The sequence below is a fragment of the Sylvia atricapilla genome, chromosome 3, assembly GCF_009819655.1.
Source record: "Sylvia atricapilla isolate bSylAtr1 chromosome 3, bSylAtr1.pri, whole genome shotgun sequence".
Taxonomy (NCBI): Eukaryota; Metazoa; Chordata; class Aves; order Passeriformes; family Sylviidae; genus Sylvia; species Sylvia atricapilla.
This window is the reverse complement of record NC_089142.1, coordinates 17,763,234-17,781,874: the sequence shown is the minus strand read 5'-3', so window position 1 is coordinate 17,781,874 and position 18,641 is coordinate 17,763,234. Positions and strand designations below refer to the sequence as shown.

At 37.6% G+C, this 18,641-nt stretch overlaps 1 protein-coding gene across 1 annotated transcript in view; it reads left to right on the top strand.

Annotated features, from left to right (window-relative positions):
* The window catches only part of TRAPPC12 (trafficking protein particle complex subunit 12), a 50,493-nt gene extending 33,101 nt beyond the window's left edge, over positions 1–17,392 (top strand). Inside the window, 6 exon segments of the mRNA XM_066314855.1 lie at positions 1,503–1,576; positions 9,513–9,611; positions 14,727–14,827; positions 15,582–15,669; positions 17,054–17,094; positions 17,096–17,392. Coding sequence (XP_066170952.1) covers positions 1,503–1,576; positions 9,513–9,611; positions 14,727–14,827; positions 15,582–15,669; positions 17,054–17,094; positions 17,096–17,294 — 602 coding nt within the window. The 3' untranslated portion in view covers positions 17,295–17,392.
* The last annotated feature ends 1,249 nt before the right edge of the window (positions 17,393–18,641 follow it).

Here is an 18,641-nt window from a genome sequence, read left to right as displayed (position 1 = left end):
ACCAGGTTCCTGTTCAGTTTACAGCCCAGGCTGAAGATATCTGGTTTGCCTGCTTTGCAGACCTTTTTTGAGTAGCTGGTGCTGTCTGATTGTTAACATGAAACCTGGATGTCTCCGGTGTAGGAATCAACATCTTATTTGTTGTCACCTAAACCCTAAAAACCTGAATGTGATTACCAAACTTAGAGGACGTACAAAAAAGGAGATACTTACTTAAATGAAATAATGAAGGGCAGTTATTTAATTATGTTCAGATTTTACAGATACCCAGAAGGAAAGAAAAAAAAGGAAATGTGTCATGAAATATTTCTTCGTGGTTTACAGTGTCGTCACCATTAGCACTAGGGATCTGTGATCATGGGGGAATTTCTAAAAAAAAAAGCCAGGAGTAACGAATAATTGTAAGGTACAGTGGATGAAGTACTGGGTTCAGTCTTGGACCCTCCATTATAACCTTCTTTTTGACAAAGATGATTTGAGAATAGTCATGAGTTGGATTTTTTTTGTTTTATTGTTGAAGAGGATGGAAGGAGTTTTCTTTTTTTCGGAAAGGCAGTAGACATTTCACCAAGCTCTTCTTATTTGTAATGACTTCTTTGTGTGCTGAAAGAATTTCTGTGTAATCTGCCATGCTTTCATCAGTGACTACATTAATGAAACAAATGAGTGGTCTCAGTTATCACTGAAATTTATTGAAATAGCCTCTTCTCCTTTCCCCCCACTCACTTTTAAATCATTACAGTGACCTTGACAGCTTATTGACTGAGATACATGTATTTTTTAAATGTACTAAATGAATAGTCCTAGTGTTTATTTTTGAGGATTAGAGGAATATTTCTAGCATTGATCTATGGTCCTGTAACATTAGAGAAAATAAGGGTCTGTGTGAACTGTTCTCTTACAACATTGGGAGTCTGTCTGCAAAGCAAGAGGGAGAAATCTGCTGCAGCTTTTAATGCCTGCAAGCTCCAGAAGAATAGGAAAAGCAGACAAGCTTGGCAGATTTTTTTCAGCATATCTCTCAGCCAGAGGCAAGCACAAACAGTCCCAGACTCAGACATTTCTCACTCTGCATATTTTGGCTCTGAAATGACATTATATCTGTGTTTGATTTTTTAATTTATCACATTTAATGCTGTAGATTACATGTTTTTAAACTGTTGCTCATTATCACTTGAGTCCTTTTATGCACCTTTTGTTCTGATGTTGGAAAATGTGTGGCTTGTTTCAGGGTTTAATATTTAGCCTGGGCTGAGTGACTGTCTATTGCTCTGTGTTGTTGCTTTGAGTGTGGTACCCAGAGCTGCTTGAGCAATTCCCTTGGAGAGATGCAGAATTCTCTGATGCTGCAGCAGGGCTGAGGATTAAAAATTCTAGGCTAAAACCCAGTGGTGTTAACGAGGGGGACCTTTCAAAATCGTAATTCACAGGACCGATAATTGATGGCAAGAAAGAACCTCTAATTTATTTGGGCAAATTCACAAGCTGCTCTTATTTTGCAGCCTCTGTTCAGCTGTGGAGGTCACGTCTGGGCCGGGTGATGTACTCCATGGCAAACTGTCTGCTAATGATGAAGGTACGTGGGTGGCAGAACTGCAGAGGTACCGTATGTTCCAGAATAGAATGTCAGAGAAAATGCAAGTGAATTACTGGTGCAGAGATAAGGGAAGACTACCTGACAGTACATGAAGGTTTTGCTTAGTGAAGAATTAATTAGGCTTAATAATGTCTTATTTAATAGATAGCTGTTTGCAGTAATGTTCTTTGGGAGCATATCTGTACTTATTTCTCTTCAAATCATCCTAGAGAACATGCAATAACAATAGAGAATTTGCATTTTTAAATTGAATTTTTCGAACACTTAACTAAATGCTCTAATTAAAAGCAATTATGTGCTCTGCCTTTTTTAAACTGTGCGCTAGGAATGTTGCTCTGTTTGTGAGGCTTAATAACACTGTAGCTTTTGTGTGTGATAGAGATCCAGAACATCTAAATACATCCTCCCTTGTCAACTGATCTCAGTTGTAATATGTCTTCTTTCAAGTTTAAATCCTCACTAGTGGGTAGGGGTGGAATAGAAAGCAATAAAAGTAAAAGTGGCTAGCTTTCACTGCTGGGGTTTTCCCCCTTGAATCCTCATTATGTTTTTTTACCAATTGTCCTCCTTTTTGGTGCAACACTCTTAGGTTCTGCTTGTATTGAGGAAGGAGAAATAAAATTACTTCTGCCGATCACGTTGTGGTCAGGAAAACAGGGGTGTTGCCATTCTTGCAGCAAACTACTGTTATCCTGAGCTTAACTGTGCTTTACAAGTCAATTAGCAACAGCCTTTGGAGCAGGGTTGTCAGCAGTAGAATCTTCACAGGCCAAGATTGTGCTCCTGGCTCCCTGCACTTTGATTGCCCAGGGTCATGCCAGGCCTCATCCTCTGATGTTTACTGAGCTACTTCCCGAACAAGGCTCCATTCTTAATATTTGAATCCCTCAAAAAAGGGTGGGTTGTTTTTTTGTTTGTGTTTTTGGGGGATTTTGTTTTTTTATTAGAAGAGCCAGTTATACAGCTTGACGTGAAATGGAATATTTGTCTTTCAAAGCAGGTACATGACATAGGTTAATTTTTTAAATCATTCTCTTTTTCAGTAAAAAAGTGAAGAAAAGCATGAGCTGCTATCCCAAATGAAGAATATATAAATAAAAACTGATGCATATTTATACTTTACAGTGTGCATATATATAATACTATACAAAAGTACACTTTACTTTTTGCTCTGAATTCTTTTTTAACTCATGCACTATTGTTTTTCAGTGTACACACAAATCTACGTGCATGCACAGTTCTCACCTTCCTGTGGTTTAGTCTTGTTAGTGCTGTTTTCTCTGAGCAACAGAAATATATTTTTAATACCAATTATCATCTGTTTGGAAATTGTATTTCAGAAATACTGTAGTTCAGATACTTCTTAAGACCAGTTGTATTTAGGGCCTCACAGCTGTTAAATTAGAAATCCATGGTTCACAATAACTTTCGCATTAACCACAATTGCATGTTAATGCATAATTACTTAATCTGAAATTTGCATTTCAGTGCATTGGCTATAGGGTGCTTGAGAGTCTTTCAGTTTTCAGGAATATCCCCAGACCATTCTAACATGCAGCAGTACTGTAGTCATCTTGTGTGCCTTCCTGAGTATTCAACATGAACCTATTCAAATATGTTTTAAACACACTTTTGTAAGTTCTCCCATGAACAGTTATATTAATTTCACACGGTTCCACCCTTTTTTGCTGTTGTATCATATACTTTTAAAACTACATTTGTTTTTATTCGAGTGTTTCAAGTGTATGGAATTTAAGAAAAATCCATTTCATTCTCCAAGTCAGCACCATCTATTGCCATCTAGTGACCATTTACAATATCGCAACACTATGCTTCATCCCCGGGTGCTGTTGGGTGATGGAATACCTTGGGCAAGTAGTTGATGATGATGATAATAATTTATTAAAGTAAAAGTGTGTGACTTTGGTATGAAAAAAAATCCCAAACATCTTATTTTTACTGACCTCCTTCTTCGGCCAAAAAAACTGCAGTAGTATTCAACAGGGAACAATCTCATCAGGATTGACACTTGAAAATTTAAAAAACCCCACTTTGATTAGATGTTGGCCCGATAACTGTTTAAATCTACTTTCATTATCCTCAACTTCTGATTAGGTTTATTTCATGTTGTATCTTTTTTTGCATTACTTACCTGAATCAAAAAATTCTGTTTTTATGTAGTACAATGATTTTTGCCTTTTTAAATATGCCTCATTTGTGTTCCATAGTTAAACATCCTCTTAAATTTTGAGATACAGGGGTATGTTATTTTGGAAGTAGTCAGTGAAGGTGAATGATTCACTCAGATGCAAGAAATCAGTCATGTCTCCTACACCCTGGGAACATCTTTCCTAGGTAGTGAACTCTGCCTGCTGTGTCCCTTTATCCATGTGACCAGTGTAGCAGTTCAAGGCAGTCTTTCTTTCCTGTTCATTGCCTTTTCTTTATATAGCCTTTCTTAATGAGTCCTACCTTTTTTTTCTGTGCACCACTGCTGGACTTAACCAAATAACAAAGAAATGGTGGATCACCGTTTAATCAATTGATATCAAACAGCTTTCCTGTTTCCTGTGAACAAGGGGCAACTCAAGGAAAGATGTGGAAATGCAGCAGGAGAGGAAGGGAAGTCCATGTAACTTCTCACTATAGACTTTCATTTACAGGAACTATAGGCTTGTGTCACTATGAAAGCATATCCTGAATATAGCAGTACGAGGGGAATATTAATTTAACATACAGCTGATGAGGTGCATTAATTTCAAAAGTCTATCTGCAGAATGTCTGTAACTTCACTAAATCACCATGGAAGTATCTTAAAAACTTTTCAAGTTCTTTTCATCTGAGCTAAAATCGCTTGGGACATTATCTAACCAGACTTTTCTCTCTCTAGGGAATAAACACTTAAGTATTTTCCGCATATATTACAAATGCACTCTAATTAAAGGCACATTTTGTGTTTTTTAGTTTTCTTCAGTGTTGTGTTAGCTTTTGTAGAACTTGCCCTTTGTAAAAGAAAAGCATTAGAATTTATTTTAATCTGGGTATAATACAATCAAAATGGTACCAAGAAGGAGGTAACAGCTTGTGCTAGTGACACGAGGGACTGATGCCTGAGGACTTTGGTTCTTCTATGATTTAAAGGAGAAAGACTGCATGAATCATCATGTCTTTTGCGTGAATGCTGCAGTACAGCTCTCTGGATTCATAGCACTGTGAATCTCTGCTTTCATAACCCTTCCACAACTGCACTAGATAGAGAGGAAGGATAAGTTAGTTATCCCTGTCCTCTGTCCCCAAAACAAAGTATTTATGAACTATCCACTCCTTGTAACTTAAGATTTTTAATCTAAGGTTTCTTGAACTTTCAGCATTCTACACATCATGGTTATTTATGCTTATTTCTAATTAAGTACGTAAGGTGGTGATAAGGGAAATATGAAAATGTGTAGTGCAGTGACCATGAAGAGATGTACAGTTGTACTGTGGTGCATTAAAGGAAAAGCATACTCCAGCAAGTAGGTATAGTGACTTACTAGAACTATTTTCAATTATTATATGTAATGTTAGCTCAAAACTTTCATAATAAAAGAAGTATTGAGTTATAAAGTAATGGGCCAATTCTCATTCATATCCTAAATAGTGTAACTTCAGACCTTCTGGGATTTTTTTACGAAGGTGTGGAAAACTGGAAGGCTCTTAATCTTTTTAAATTGAAGACCATGACAATATGTCAGCCTCATCTCTAAGTCTTAAGATCACAAGCTATAGTCACTGAGATTTTTACTGGCAATACTTAATATGTTTTGCTCCTCACAACCACTCCTTGTATCAATCAAGACTTCACTCCTCAGAGGTGGTGTATATTTATCATTCTGTCAGACAATCTTAGTTATGTCACATTAGCAAAACTGTGAATAACAACGGTCTTTAGTAAGTGAGATCAAGTATCATCTATTTTACAATGTGCTCCATTAGAAGGAACTATCAGATTAGATGCCTTTCTAACTCACCACAGAATGGTACCATTCTGTATCACATGTAGGATATTCAAGAAATCTCCTAATGCTTTCATCATAGAGTAGGGAGAATAATAAATGTGTATTAAACTCACTGTGGGATCCATGGGTGACCACAGAACGAGGTTGTATGTAGAAGTGAGCCTAGATATGATATGTTTCACAGTTTCATCCTGGGGCCATCCTTGCTTTTGCCTTTGGACATATGTAATTTAGTCTCTTTTCATCTCCTGGAAGAAATGGATCCTATTCCTGTGGCAGATACTGCAAGGCATGGGGTAGGTAGGATGTGATGTGCTGTTCTGTTGTATGGGAAGAGGGTGCAGTGACCACCAACAGAGTGCATAGACTCCTAATGTTCACCTCTAGTCTCACATTTCAGGAGCTGTCAGTGTTTATTTACTTGTAGTTGTAATGCATATGGTGTTGGAGATAGGGATAAGGAGTGCAGAAAAGGAGGAGGGTTTCTTTCCCTGACTAGGCCAAATCCATGAAGCCCCTTAAGACTTGGTTGCTTGTTCTTACCAAGTCTGGCTGCAGTGTACACGAGGGAGCCTGTGCTGCTGTGATGGTGCAAACACCGCCCACTCATGGTGCTTTCTTGTGGCTGAGGCTTTTCTGCGGTCAGTTCATGCTAAGCTGTAAATTAAGCTGGCAGAAGCACTTCTCTATCATCTCACTGCATGTTCTCCTGGGATTTGTTTCTGCATCACTTTGGGTATGTCACTGCAGCGCCCCAATCCCTCATGGTTGTGCTGTGCATCTTTATTGTGTAACCAGAGCCTTAGAGTATGCACAAGAGCAAGCACTGGGTAAGGGGCAGCTTTACACCTCAGAATTTGATACAAGAAAATTATTTCTCTAGTGACCACATCTGATGCTTGAAGGGATAAAACTCACAGTCATAGACAATCCTTCAGATTTATTAGATTATACTCCTGGAAGAATTAATAAGTACTACAATCATGGCTGGGGTTCCTCTAAAGAGCTAGATCACTGAGAGCTGTTGCAGTGAATATTGAAGTTTTCCTAAATAATAAATTTGTGAATAATTGTGGTTGCTTTATTTCATCACATTTGAGTTGTGAATGATAAATACAGCAGCATTTAAATAAATATAGTTAGGTATGTGGCATGTCAGTTTTCCTCTGAATTCTTTTTATTACCAATAATAAGTATGAACTTGTCATGGCACATTAGAATTGTAATAAACTATAAATATTTCTAATTAATTGTTCAGAATTGTCCTGGTTTAGGGCAGATTTGTGAGGAAACCTGCGAATAGGGTCCCTCTGGGAAACAAACCCAAATGGCCCCTCCCCCAATCTGTCCAGGAAAAAATCTCCTTAGAGAAAAGTGGAAAAAACTATTTATTTAACAAAGGAAGTGCCCACAAGCATAAAGAAATTAATAATATGAAACAATAAAACATCTCGTCGCTCTGAGGTGAGATGGCAAACTGAGAAAGTCCCTGTGGGTGTGGCTCGGCTCGCTAAGTTTCTCATTAGTCCCTCCAGTGCTGAAAAAATGCCAAGTTTCAGGCCCCTGGTGGGCTGCAGGTGTGAGATCCTGGTGTCTCTGGGTCTTTCAGTGCAGAGCAGGCTTAAACAGTTGCAAGAAAAGGAAAAAAAACAGTCCAGGGAACTTCTCTGCCTCAGGTAGCTAAAAGCACAGGAGATCTCTGTCCCACTGTCTGTTCGTGCAGACAGCACAGTCCAGAAGTGGAAAAGGGAGGAGTCAGAGCAGTTTCTGCAAACAAACTGCGTGATGCTTCTTTCCGTCCTTTACTCTCAGAACCAGTCTTAAATGTGCAAGACGTAATATTCAACATAAACAGAACAGATGGTTAGGGATACAAGTACCAGGACAAGAATTAATCATTATACACACAGTATACAAGTTGTTTGCAAAAGTGAGGTCCTGCAGAGGGCTTTCCTGGCCTATTTAACTCATCTCCTGCTATTACAGGACGTGTAATTTCTCTCATGCACAGATTGGACTCTAAAGACTTGTCTTGACTTTTTGACTATATGAAACAATATGTTTTGAATAGAATGGTTTGGGTCAGAACAGACCTTTAAAGGTTGTCTAGTCTGACCTACCCCTGCGTGTGCTGGGCCCTCTTGAACTGGATTGGGTTACTGAGAGCACCAGCCAATCTGACTTGGAATGTTTCTAGGGATGGAACATCCTCCATGTCTCTGGATAACCCATTGTAGTTTTCAGTTGCCCTCATTGTAAAAAATTAATTCATTATATCTAGTCTAAATCAACTGTCTTTTAGTTCCAGACCATTACCCCATGTCCTCTCACAACAGGCCCTGTTATATAAGCCCATTTCAAAGGCTGCAATGAGGGGTACCCAGAGCCTTTCCTTCTCCAGGCTGAACAACCCGCACACTCTCAGTTTTCCTTCTTGAGAAATGTTCAGCCCTCCAACCATTTTTTGTGTTACTCTCCTCTAGACCTGCTCCAACATGTTGATGTGTTTCCTGTGCTGAGAACTTCAGAACTGGATAGAGGGTTTACTCCTTTTAAGTGCATCCTCAGGAAGAGAAATTCATTAACCCTGGGGAACATTACTTTCTCAAACCAAGCAGAAGATGAAAAAAACCAACCTTTACTAGTAGCTGTGATCACATTAGGGACAAGTGAAATGAGTACTGTTATTTGACTAAGGAATAATGGTAGGGCAGAGAGTATCCCAAGGTGTCTGTGTTGTATTGTAAGATTATTCTCTCTTGTCCTTTGCTTTCTAATGCCTACCACAATTCTTGAATTAAGTTGAAGGGCAGGACTCTTGGGAAGCACCAAAGTGTTACAGCACAGAGTCCTCAGCCTTTGCTTGGCCTGTCCCTTGCAAGCAAAGGCAGGTGCTCTCTGCCTCTGCTCATGTTTCTCCAAGCTGCAGCAACTGAGGCTGGTGCACAGCCCTGGGTCAGTAGACATTCCTACAGCTACAGCCTGTCTCAGCACTGAGCATGGGTAGTGCCTCTCACCTCTGCCTGCCAAACCTTGTGGCCAGGATCTGAAAGCATGTCCTGTCAAGGTCACTGAATTACTGCAGTTCAACCATGAATCAGCTGAACTGCAAAAACCAGTCACATGGGCATTTCTTTCCAGTGGGAAATGGAACTCACTTGTTTGATCTTTTGTCACTGGTCCTTAGCTGGAGGGCATACTGGCATTCCATCTTGAGATCTCAATGCTGCCCCCTGCCAGCATGGCCTTCATGCAGACATGGTGTCACTTGTAAAGCTTTCTGGAGATCAGAATCAGTCCTCCCCTCACTTAGTTTTAGCCCATATACATTTTTATTTGGATTACCTGCTTTTACGCAGTAAAAAAACCCAACAATTCAGGTGGAGGAAAGGAAAATATCTTGCTGCCTTGGTAGTAGCGTTAGTTTGTCATCTGAAGTTGTGCAGGAATTGCAGTTTCTGTCAGGTGATGTTTTTCACAAGAGCATGTGCACAGGCACTTCACAAAGCTTTGGAATATAGTTTGTTAAACCATGTAAATTATACACATATTTGGAACATGAGACACTTCTCAAAAATGTATGCCCCCAGTCACACAGAAGGTGCTTGACTTTCATCCTAAATCATAATCTAAGATGAAGAATAAGTGTTCAGAGTTTTAGTTTGTGGCATTTAGCTACAAAAGGAATATGATCCTGGTTTTAAAAAAAAAAAATCCCCTGTGTATGCAGTTCCAGTATAACTGAGAAAAGACCAATGTAGTCAGCTACTAGTGCCTACAGTGATTGATAGAAATTCTGTTCCATTGACAAGTTGCAAATACTTTAATTCTGTTGGAATATGTCTTTACAAAGCAGGTGACACAAAGGCTGAAGTATTCTGAGCTTAAATATCTGATTCTGTGCTTTTCACCCTTAGGACTATGTGCTGGCTGTAGATGCTTACCACTCTGTCATCAAATATTACCCACAGCAAGAGCCTCAGTTGCTGAGTGGAATTGGAAGGATTTTCCTTCAGGTATGTATTTTATTCTAAATGTGCAAGGTAATACTGCTGTTGATAGCTATGCAGAGAATAATCATTGCATTTAAAACTATAGCTGTTTTTGTAGGGCACATGTCAAATTGTAGAGGCAGTGCTCAAAACAAAAACCCTTCTACCATGTCATATTAGATACAATTAGGAAATATTAAGCACCTATAGTATTAAAAATGCATTAGTAAACAAAGAACATGCTGTAAAAAGTTATGCTAGTATTTTATTCAAAAAGTGACATCCTGCTTTCCCTAAAACTAAGGGTAAAGCTCACATTGACATCAGTGAGACAGAATTTCACTGAAAATCTCCTGTCTCACTGCCTCGGACTGCATATGCAACTCTCAGTCAAACTGTGTAATTGCTGTCTTCATCTAGAAAAAATTCAAGAGTGTCTTTCTTTTGTCTGGATCATATCTTTGAGAAGACAGGGAAGGGCACGTGAAAAGAAAAAAATAGTATACAGAAAGGTGTAATAAATGTTCATGTACTGTATTTAATGATAAATAAAAACAGTTGTCTTTTTATTTTTCATAAAATGAATGCATCTAAATAGCTATCTGATTTTTTTAATTTTTAGTGTCTCAAATTCTCTGCAGTTCTTTCATATTTCTGATACTGGTAATTCAAACTTCCCCTCTTTTGTCTACTTACTTTTATTATTAATGATAAATCTAATTTTGGATTGTCAAGTATTTACAAATGATCTTATTTGTGACATTCCTGTAATAAAATTATATTGAAATTGAGTAATTTACTCTTAATAGGTAATTGTTAACATTGCTTGCTTGAAATCATAGAATGTCATTCAAATTCAATCATGGATTTTCAGTTCTCAGCAGGAGCATGGTTTCACAATGTGTTAGACATGTCTGTCTTTGAAAGTCTCTAGTTTAAAATGGATCTCCATCACTATGAAGCAATTTTATGATATTGGCTGAATGCATTAATTATTACCTAAATAGGGAACATAATAACTATGCCTGTTAAAGAATGGTACCGTAAATATGCAAAATACTAAAGGAAATACAAGTTATTAATAATTCTGGTCTTACTGGGAAAATGACTGTGTATGTTACTGGCACTGCCTTTCTGACAAGAGTGTCTGCCCGATGTCACCCCCAAAGTCTGTTTCTTAATTCCATTTGCTGTGGAGAAATTTTCACTCCCGTGAGGAAACAGCTCCTGACTTGCAGAATAATTTGAAATAACAATGTTGGCTGTGACAACAGGCCACCAGTTCTGAGGGATTTTACTGTCAGATCTGAACATAACAAAAGGGGTTATAAGAAGTCCTTGATATTTTCATGTGACCTAGATGGAAGTTCAAAAGAGGATTATTTCTAATTGCAAATGTTTTCCTTTCTTCAAGCATCTTAAGGAGATAAGGTTTTATTGCTTGGCATGTTGTTCTTCTGCTGTGACAAAATTTTCAGCTCTGTCTTGGGGGTTACTGGTACAATAGATGCAAAATTTTGATACATTAAGAAAAAATAGGCAGTGTCCAGGTAGTAAAACCCAAGCCATTTGAATTGAAAAGAGACAAATGTGTTGCAGTCCTGGACATCATCATTTTGGTAAGATTACTCTAGGGTAACTGTGCACTGTTGACAAGGCAATCCCTGGAAAAAAAAATAAAATGTCTTGCAGATAAAATAGAAAACCATTTTTTTTCATATTCACATGTCACAACTTCTCAAAAAAATTCACATTCCAGTTGCTTATGAGTCACAGACACTATTTGACAGTAGACATCACACTTGTGAAACAAAGCAGTAAAGTAGAATAGAGTGTAATTCAAAATTTTAACAGAAAAAAATTGCAACCTTTTTCAACATGTAAAACTTTGCTTTATTTATTTTGCTTTGATTTATTCTTTCTAAATTAAATTGAGCTAACTAGTCTAAGGCATCATGTCCTCTATCTTCACATGTAAGTGGAACATAAGGAGGTGGAGATCTGATGTTACGGCCTTTGGCTGTTGCCTTGAAGTTGGGAAATGAGAATTATAGAAGTGCAGAATGGAGGAAAAGACAGAGACTATCACAAAGGAGTTTTCATAAGGACTGTAATTCTTTTAGCAGTCACCTGACCTGTAAAACAGGAATTCATGTGAAATAGAGAAATAGTGAATACATTTTAGTCTCTAGGATTATATTGTGTAGCTCTCACTGGCTGACCTATCCAAAATTTCCATTTGAATAAATACATTAAGAAAAAAATTTAAAAGCTGCCTGACCTTGCCCTCTGCAATAAATCACTGCAAAACTGAGTCAAAAGCAATAAAAAAATTCTAGAAGAAAAATAATCTTGGTTTCCAGACAAACAACAAAGTTAAACATAGTCTGTTGGATGGTCCTTGTTAAAGAATATGATTATTTGAGGCTAACAGTAGAATCTTCATTTTTATTTGACGTGCTAATTATTATTAGGTACTGGTCATACTTCTGAACTAAGTTGATAAAGTGATAAGTGTATAAGTGATAAAGACCACTTGAATTGTTTAAATTACTTTAATGACTAATTAAAACTAATTATTTCTTTTAAATTATCTTTCCCACAAAAAAATTTTAAAAAGTAAACTGTTTCCTCTCTATGGGGAAAATGAGATTTAAGAGTTCAACATATTTGCTGAGAAGATACAAGATGCTGCTAAGAAATCAGAACTATTCATGATCACAAATAAGGTGTGATTAGTATCAAAGCATACTGGATTTGGACTCATCAAGCTCCCAGGGGAGCAGACTGGTAGCTTACTTTAGAAATTGATTGTTCTCATGGTTAAGGGATTCCCAGGCTAAAAATACTCGAGGACAGATTCATTTACATTTTACCAGCATTATCCTCCAGTTAAATGTAATTATTTTCTTGGTGATCTATATCTTTAGTGGGAATTATAGAGAGAAATTGTATCCTTTATCATTATAACGGAATGAATGGTATTTTAGAATGAATAATATTTATTTTGTTTTGAGTCCAGTTACTTCACATCTGGGAGAAATGCATCTCTTCCATTAGAAAAGACTATTAATGGGTATTCCAGAAATGCCTGGTAGAGGGAGAGTTGCATCTTTGACTGCAGTGTTCAATTGGATCATCTCCTAAATGTAAAGAAGAATAATTTCCTTATGTTGACAAGGGATAAGTCTTGTGGTTAGAGGTGAAGCAGTACCTGTTATATTACTGATGTTAGTAGGGCTTTGGGTACTGCCACTGTGATATTCCCATAAGTAAATAGGGAAGAAATGTAGATGGAGCCTTCAGATGGATGAATGTTTGCTGTCTCTGAAAAGTGCAGTTGGAAAGTCATTCGCTGATGACTAGAAGGATTTGCTAGATGATCTTTTCCACAAGGATCTCGTTAGGGTTTGTAGTGTTTGTAATTTTTGGTTAGGTTGTACTTCTGTGATGAAATGTGAAGCATACTTGTGAAATGTACAGATTATGCCAAGCTGGGAGTGGTGCAGACACTATGAAGGGAAGGATCAGAATGCAAAATAATCTTGACAAGTTGAGAAGCTGAAATGTTAAATTGGCTGTGATTCAAACAGCAAAGGCAAAATGCTACCAAAGGCTGGGAGTAATATACAAATACAAAGTGAGAAGCAACAACAAGCCTATTTCCTGTAGAAAGGAAATAGGCTGAGAGAAAACTACGCAAGTGTAAATGAATTGGACTTCCAGATACTTGGCGTAAAAGCAAAATTCATATTCATGTGTGAAACAGAAAGTGATTCCTGTTTCTCACTGCTGGTAGAGATCAGTTGGATTGTAAATTCTTATGTGGGCACTAATGGAGGACGTGAACAGGAGAGAGTTCAGAGAATCCAGAAAGCATTATCTATGAGAAAGGGGTAAACACTGCTTTGCCTGAAAATTGATTCTCATTCTATAAGGAAAAGAAAAAATTTTCAAGTATGCAAAAGACTGTAAAAAAAGAGAAGTTGTACAGTCTCCCGTACCACTATGGGCAGGATAAAAAGCTGAGGTAAAATGTGCAATAAGATAGAAGGTATTTTCTAATGCTAGGGCAATTTAAGAATTCTGGATTAAGTTTCCTCGTAAGTACTCAGATGTGTAATATCCAACATCTGAGAGCATTAAGAAGAGTTCAACACATTTGTCACAAACATTTTTCATAGTGTTCTGAAACAAATGGGTGATCTCTTGAGGGTCCCCTTGAATCTCCCCACCTGAAGACTGCCTGGTTTCCATGGCTTTATGCTTCTGAACTTGTTTAATTTTACTCCTTTTGATAGATTCTGATAGATTGATTTTACTCAGTAGTAAGTTTCCGTCTTCTTCCATCTCTCCAGCCTGAAAAATATGCTGCTAACTTACTTTCCAAATAAGTGGCCTTCTTTAAGTATCTTTTTCATCTCAAAGAGCAATATATGTGACACACCTTTAGGTTGAAATACCCTTTCCTTTTTAGAAATCCCTTCCCCATTCCACCCCCCATCAAATCTGTACTTCTTTATGTCAGTTTTCAAATCTCTCATTCCTTCATCCTGCTCAACTCTTTGGTCTTTTTTTAATCTGCAAATGGGCCATCTTCCCAATATCCTCAGTGGCCCATTGTACTGGAGTTGTTTTCTGACACTTGGTGTGATGCACTAAAGCTATCCTGTGGCCCTTGGCTGCAACCCAGAGGCTGTGGGTTAACCTGGTGTGGGTCCTGTGCTACCTAAAAGGCCACTGGTGTCTGTCTTCCCTTCCTGTGCATTAATGCCCCATCTCATTGGAAGTAACTCTGACCTTTTCTCATTTTCAGCTGCTTTTTTGAACTGTGGAGTTACAACAAAGGAGCTAAATGAGGATATGGGGCCTCCCTGCCCTACAGTCGAGTGCTCCACAGCCCCCAGCTGAGAAACTGTCTTGGGCAAACTGCACCTGCTTTTGGGGTGCTTTTCATTACTTAATTATGGCTCTTCAAATACATTGTTTGGTAACAGTGTTACCCAGTTGCCTTGGTGTAAAGAGATTGATAATGGACTTTGATATGTTATATATGTTTTTGTGTCCTTATAAGATATAATCAGGATGTAGCTCTTTTTCTTCTTATTGTAATAACTTGCTTATGATTTTTCTGTCTAGATTGGAGACATAAAAACTGCAGAAAAATATTTTCAAGATGTTGAGAAAGTGACTCACAAATTAGATGGACTACAGAGCCAAATTATGATTTTAATGAACAGGTAGGTAATTTAATAGCTAAATAAAACTCCTTAAAAAAACTACCCTTGAGACAATCCTGTTCTCTTTCTTTCTTTTATGGGACTTCATCTGTCATAAGTGGGACTGAATGGCATGCAGACTCAGGACATCACTATTACTTGGTGCAGTCATATTATCCTGCATTGAAACTACGATCTTTCAGTTGATTTTACAAAGATTTTTCGCATTCTTTCAGGCACTGCATAATTTCACTGATTTTTTTTCAATATACATTTGCATAAATAACTCTTAGGAGAGGAGAAGTTACTTTGGGCAGTCATCCTACAATCAGATCTGCCAGGAAAGTACCACCAGTAGCTTCAAAGGATGCTCAAATGCACTGTAGTAAATTGAGCTGTGTGACTGGGGGGGACTCACTTTGCAATGGTTAGCACATAGGCTTAATATGTTTAAAAGATACTATTCAAAAGTGCTTGGAAATTATATAGCTGATTTCATGAAGAGAAATAATTCTGGGAAGAGAGTATCTGCATTTAAATTAATAAAAACACAATGAAGACTTGCTTTCATAGGCAGAAAATATAATATCTGAGTAATCCAAGTTGTCATTCCATTTGTCTGTAAATCAGTGTCTCCTTCACAGTGTGAAGAACAAATGTCAGAAACTCTCGCATCTGTAACTGGAAAAATAAAAAATGGTGTCCATTCCTTTTTAAATATATTACTACCTTGGGTTTTTGAGGAGAACTCATTTATATGTCACTTACTTTCTAGAGCATTTCTCCACCTTGGTCAGAATAATTTTGCAGAAGCTCATCGATTTTTCACAGAAATTTTAAGGATCGACTCATCAAATGCTGTGGTAAATCTTCAAATTGCTACATATATAATGAACACCTAAATTATTCTCATAATACTTCATGCATGGATTTAATTAGTACCTAGAGTATGCTCAGAACTTTACAGAAAAATGGGATGTGGCATGTGTGCCAAAAGGTTTTCAGTATAAATAAGGATAAGATGGAAAATGGGATTGGAAATTAAGAACCAGTCTGTATGAAGGGCATGAATACTTAGGCATGCGTGTAGAAATTCCGAGACACTCTTCTTTTATGGGATCTTTGCAAAAGCACTTTTTTTTGCGCTCACTGTTTTTAGCATAGACTTGCATGTCAGAAAAAGAAACATCAGCTGCCAACATGTATAAAATTAACTTGATTTCACACAACATTGAAAGGATATTGTAATTTTAAACATGACATTTTTAACACATGCCTTGGGTTCCTGTCACAAGCTGAGATCAAAGAGCTGCTCATTTACCTTTGGGTTTCCTGCACCTGGCAGTTTTCAGTGCGTGGTCATGTAAGAACATTGCTGAGAAGTCAGACAGCTTACCCCAAATAATCTGCTCCAAGGCCATTTACTGACTGAAGGAATTGAGTTTAAGGAGCACACAAATTGCATTATTTTGCAGACTGTAAAATAGTGTTTATTATAAATCACACAAGATCAGTAAGGTTTCCTGAATGGACAGAAAAAATACTTTTTTCTGAAAGGCCATGTTCTTCCTTTATCTGCAGCTTTCAGAAAATATGAAAGTTTCTGCTACTAAACATGTTATATCACTTTGTACTGTTGGAATCTTTCAGTAACTCATAAAACCTGTTCTGTGTGGTAAGGAAAATGGAACCTGACTTGATCATTTATGATCTATTTAGAGTACTTTTATCTGCTGAATTTTCATGATGTAAGTTGTAGATGCCTTTGTGATAAGAACTGTTTTCCACTTATGTGGACATGAGAGCCAGAGAGAGAGAAAAACGCTTCTGAAAATATAGTGAAGTAATTAAAAAAAAAATATGAAAATGACTGCATGTAGAGGCTTATGTGGTTTCTAAATTTTGCTTCACTTGGCTTTCAGAATTAACTGACTGATGTCCTATACTATTTGCATTTCATTTTAGAAATGAAATTTAGAAATTTTAGAGTTTCAGCTCTTGAAAGTCAGCAGGTGCTGCTGGCAGAGGGTAAATCTTGAGAATTATAAGAAGAAAAGGATAGCATTTTATAAGTGATAATGTATTTTAGTTTTGCACACACATGCAGAATAGTAATTCTTAGCATGCAGTAAATAGGTTGTAACTGCAGATACTAGACTTCTTTTCCTTCTCTCTCATCACTTGTAAATACATACACATACCTATATTTCTAAACACACTATTTATTTACAATATGTTTTTCACTAGGCTAACAACAATGCTGCTGTTTGTCTTCTTTACCTGGGAAACTGAAGGATTCCTCCGGCAGTTGGAAGGAATGGTTCAGCAGGACCCTCAACACTACCTGCATGAGAGTGTCCTCTTCAATCTGACTACAATGTATGAACTGGAGTCATCTCGCAGTATGCAGAAGAAGCAGGCACTTCTAGAGGCTGTAGCTATCAAAGAGGGTGATAGCTTTAATACTCAGTGTCTCAAGTTAGGATAGATCATTTCCAGCTAATTTTTTCCAGCAAGGCTGATTTTTTAAATTGTATATACTCTCACTAATGTGTAAATGTGAAATAAAATCTATTCAATTATGAATATTCAGTGGCATTACTACAGAACCTGTCGTCTCTAACAGGACTGTCATTGCAAAGACTTTGTGCTTTGACCCAGCTTCATCTCTACAGGTCTGTTACTGTCCAGTTACTCCTCATTACAGTGCACTATAATATATATATATATATATATGTATATATATATGTATTTACACATACATGTGTATATATATACAATCAACTACTCTGATTTTTTTATGAGAAAAACTGAACTTAACCTTCTGTTGTCTTGATTTTTCAGTAGTCAGTGAGCAAGCCACATGAGCTTATTTCATCATCTGGGAGTTATTGACAGAGTATCAGTATGTGTATTACAGAAAGAAAGCTCTGCATGCACCTCTCTTCATTTGATTCTACTGTGTGTCCTTTGTTTTGCCTCCATCAGACCCCTGAATATTACACCTTTGTGTGTCCGTGGCTGTCAGAGGGGGCTGCTTGATAACCAGCATTCAGAGTCACAGCATGGCTGAGCTTGGGAGGAACTGCTTGGAGGCATCTGGTCCAAGTCCCAGTAGCACAGGGACATGTCCAAGAGCATGTGAGGGAGTCATACAGTTCTGCACAGTGTCAGTTTCCCACAGTATGAGGGACTATACTAAATGGTCTCCCTGTACTTCCTTGGTTTTGTGTTACTGTTAAATCTTTCAGATTAAAACACGTGAATTCTGTAAAGCTGCTCCACTCAGGCATTCTGCTGGGTGGAGAAAGGAGCACTGCCTGCTAGAGTGGAAACAAAGGATTTCAGTTCAGTTCTCCAATTATCAAGCGAAAACATAGAGCATAAAGTATTTCCCAGGGAAAATGATGCAGAGCCTGAGGCAGAGGTATCTAAGGGTTAGGCCACACAGCCTGGAAGCAAATGGGGTTTAGGACACAAGGCAGTTAAGAGTATTGCAGCAGTATCAGCATACACTGATTTTTGGCATCCCTCAGAACACAGATTTTTGGAATCACAGTACTACTGTGATACTGCCCACATTTCTCCCTTCATATGTATCGTAAAGATTCAGTGCAGATACTCCCACTCATACATGAACACAATATATGCATCTGTTCATAAGGGAGTTTTATTGTTTTGAGATTTAATGCTTAGCAATTGGACTACTTTCTTGTCATAAATCACTGCCATGGGACAATTCTGTGAGTTACATTTTTTAATACCATATCCATCAATTAATTCTCACTCCCTTTAAATATCCCCACCTGTATTTTTAAATAACCAATAACTCATT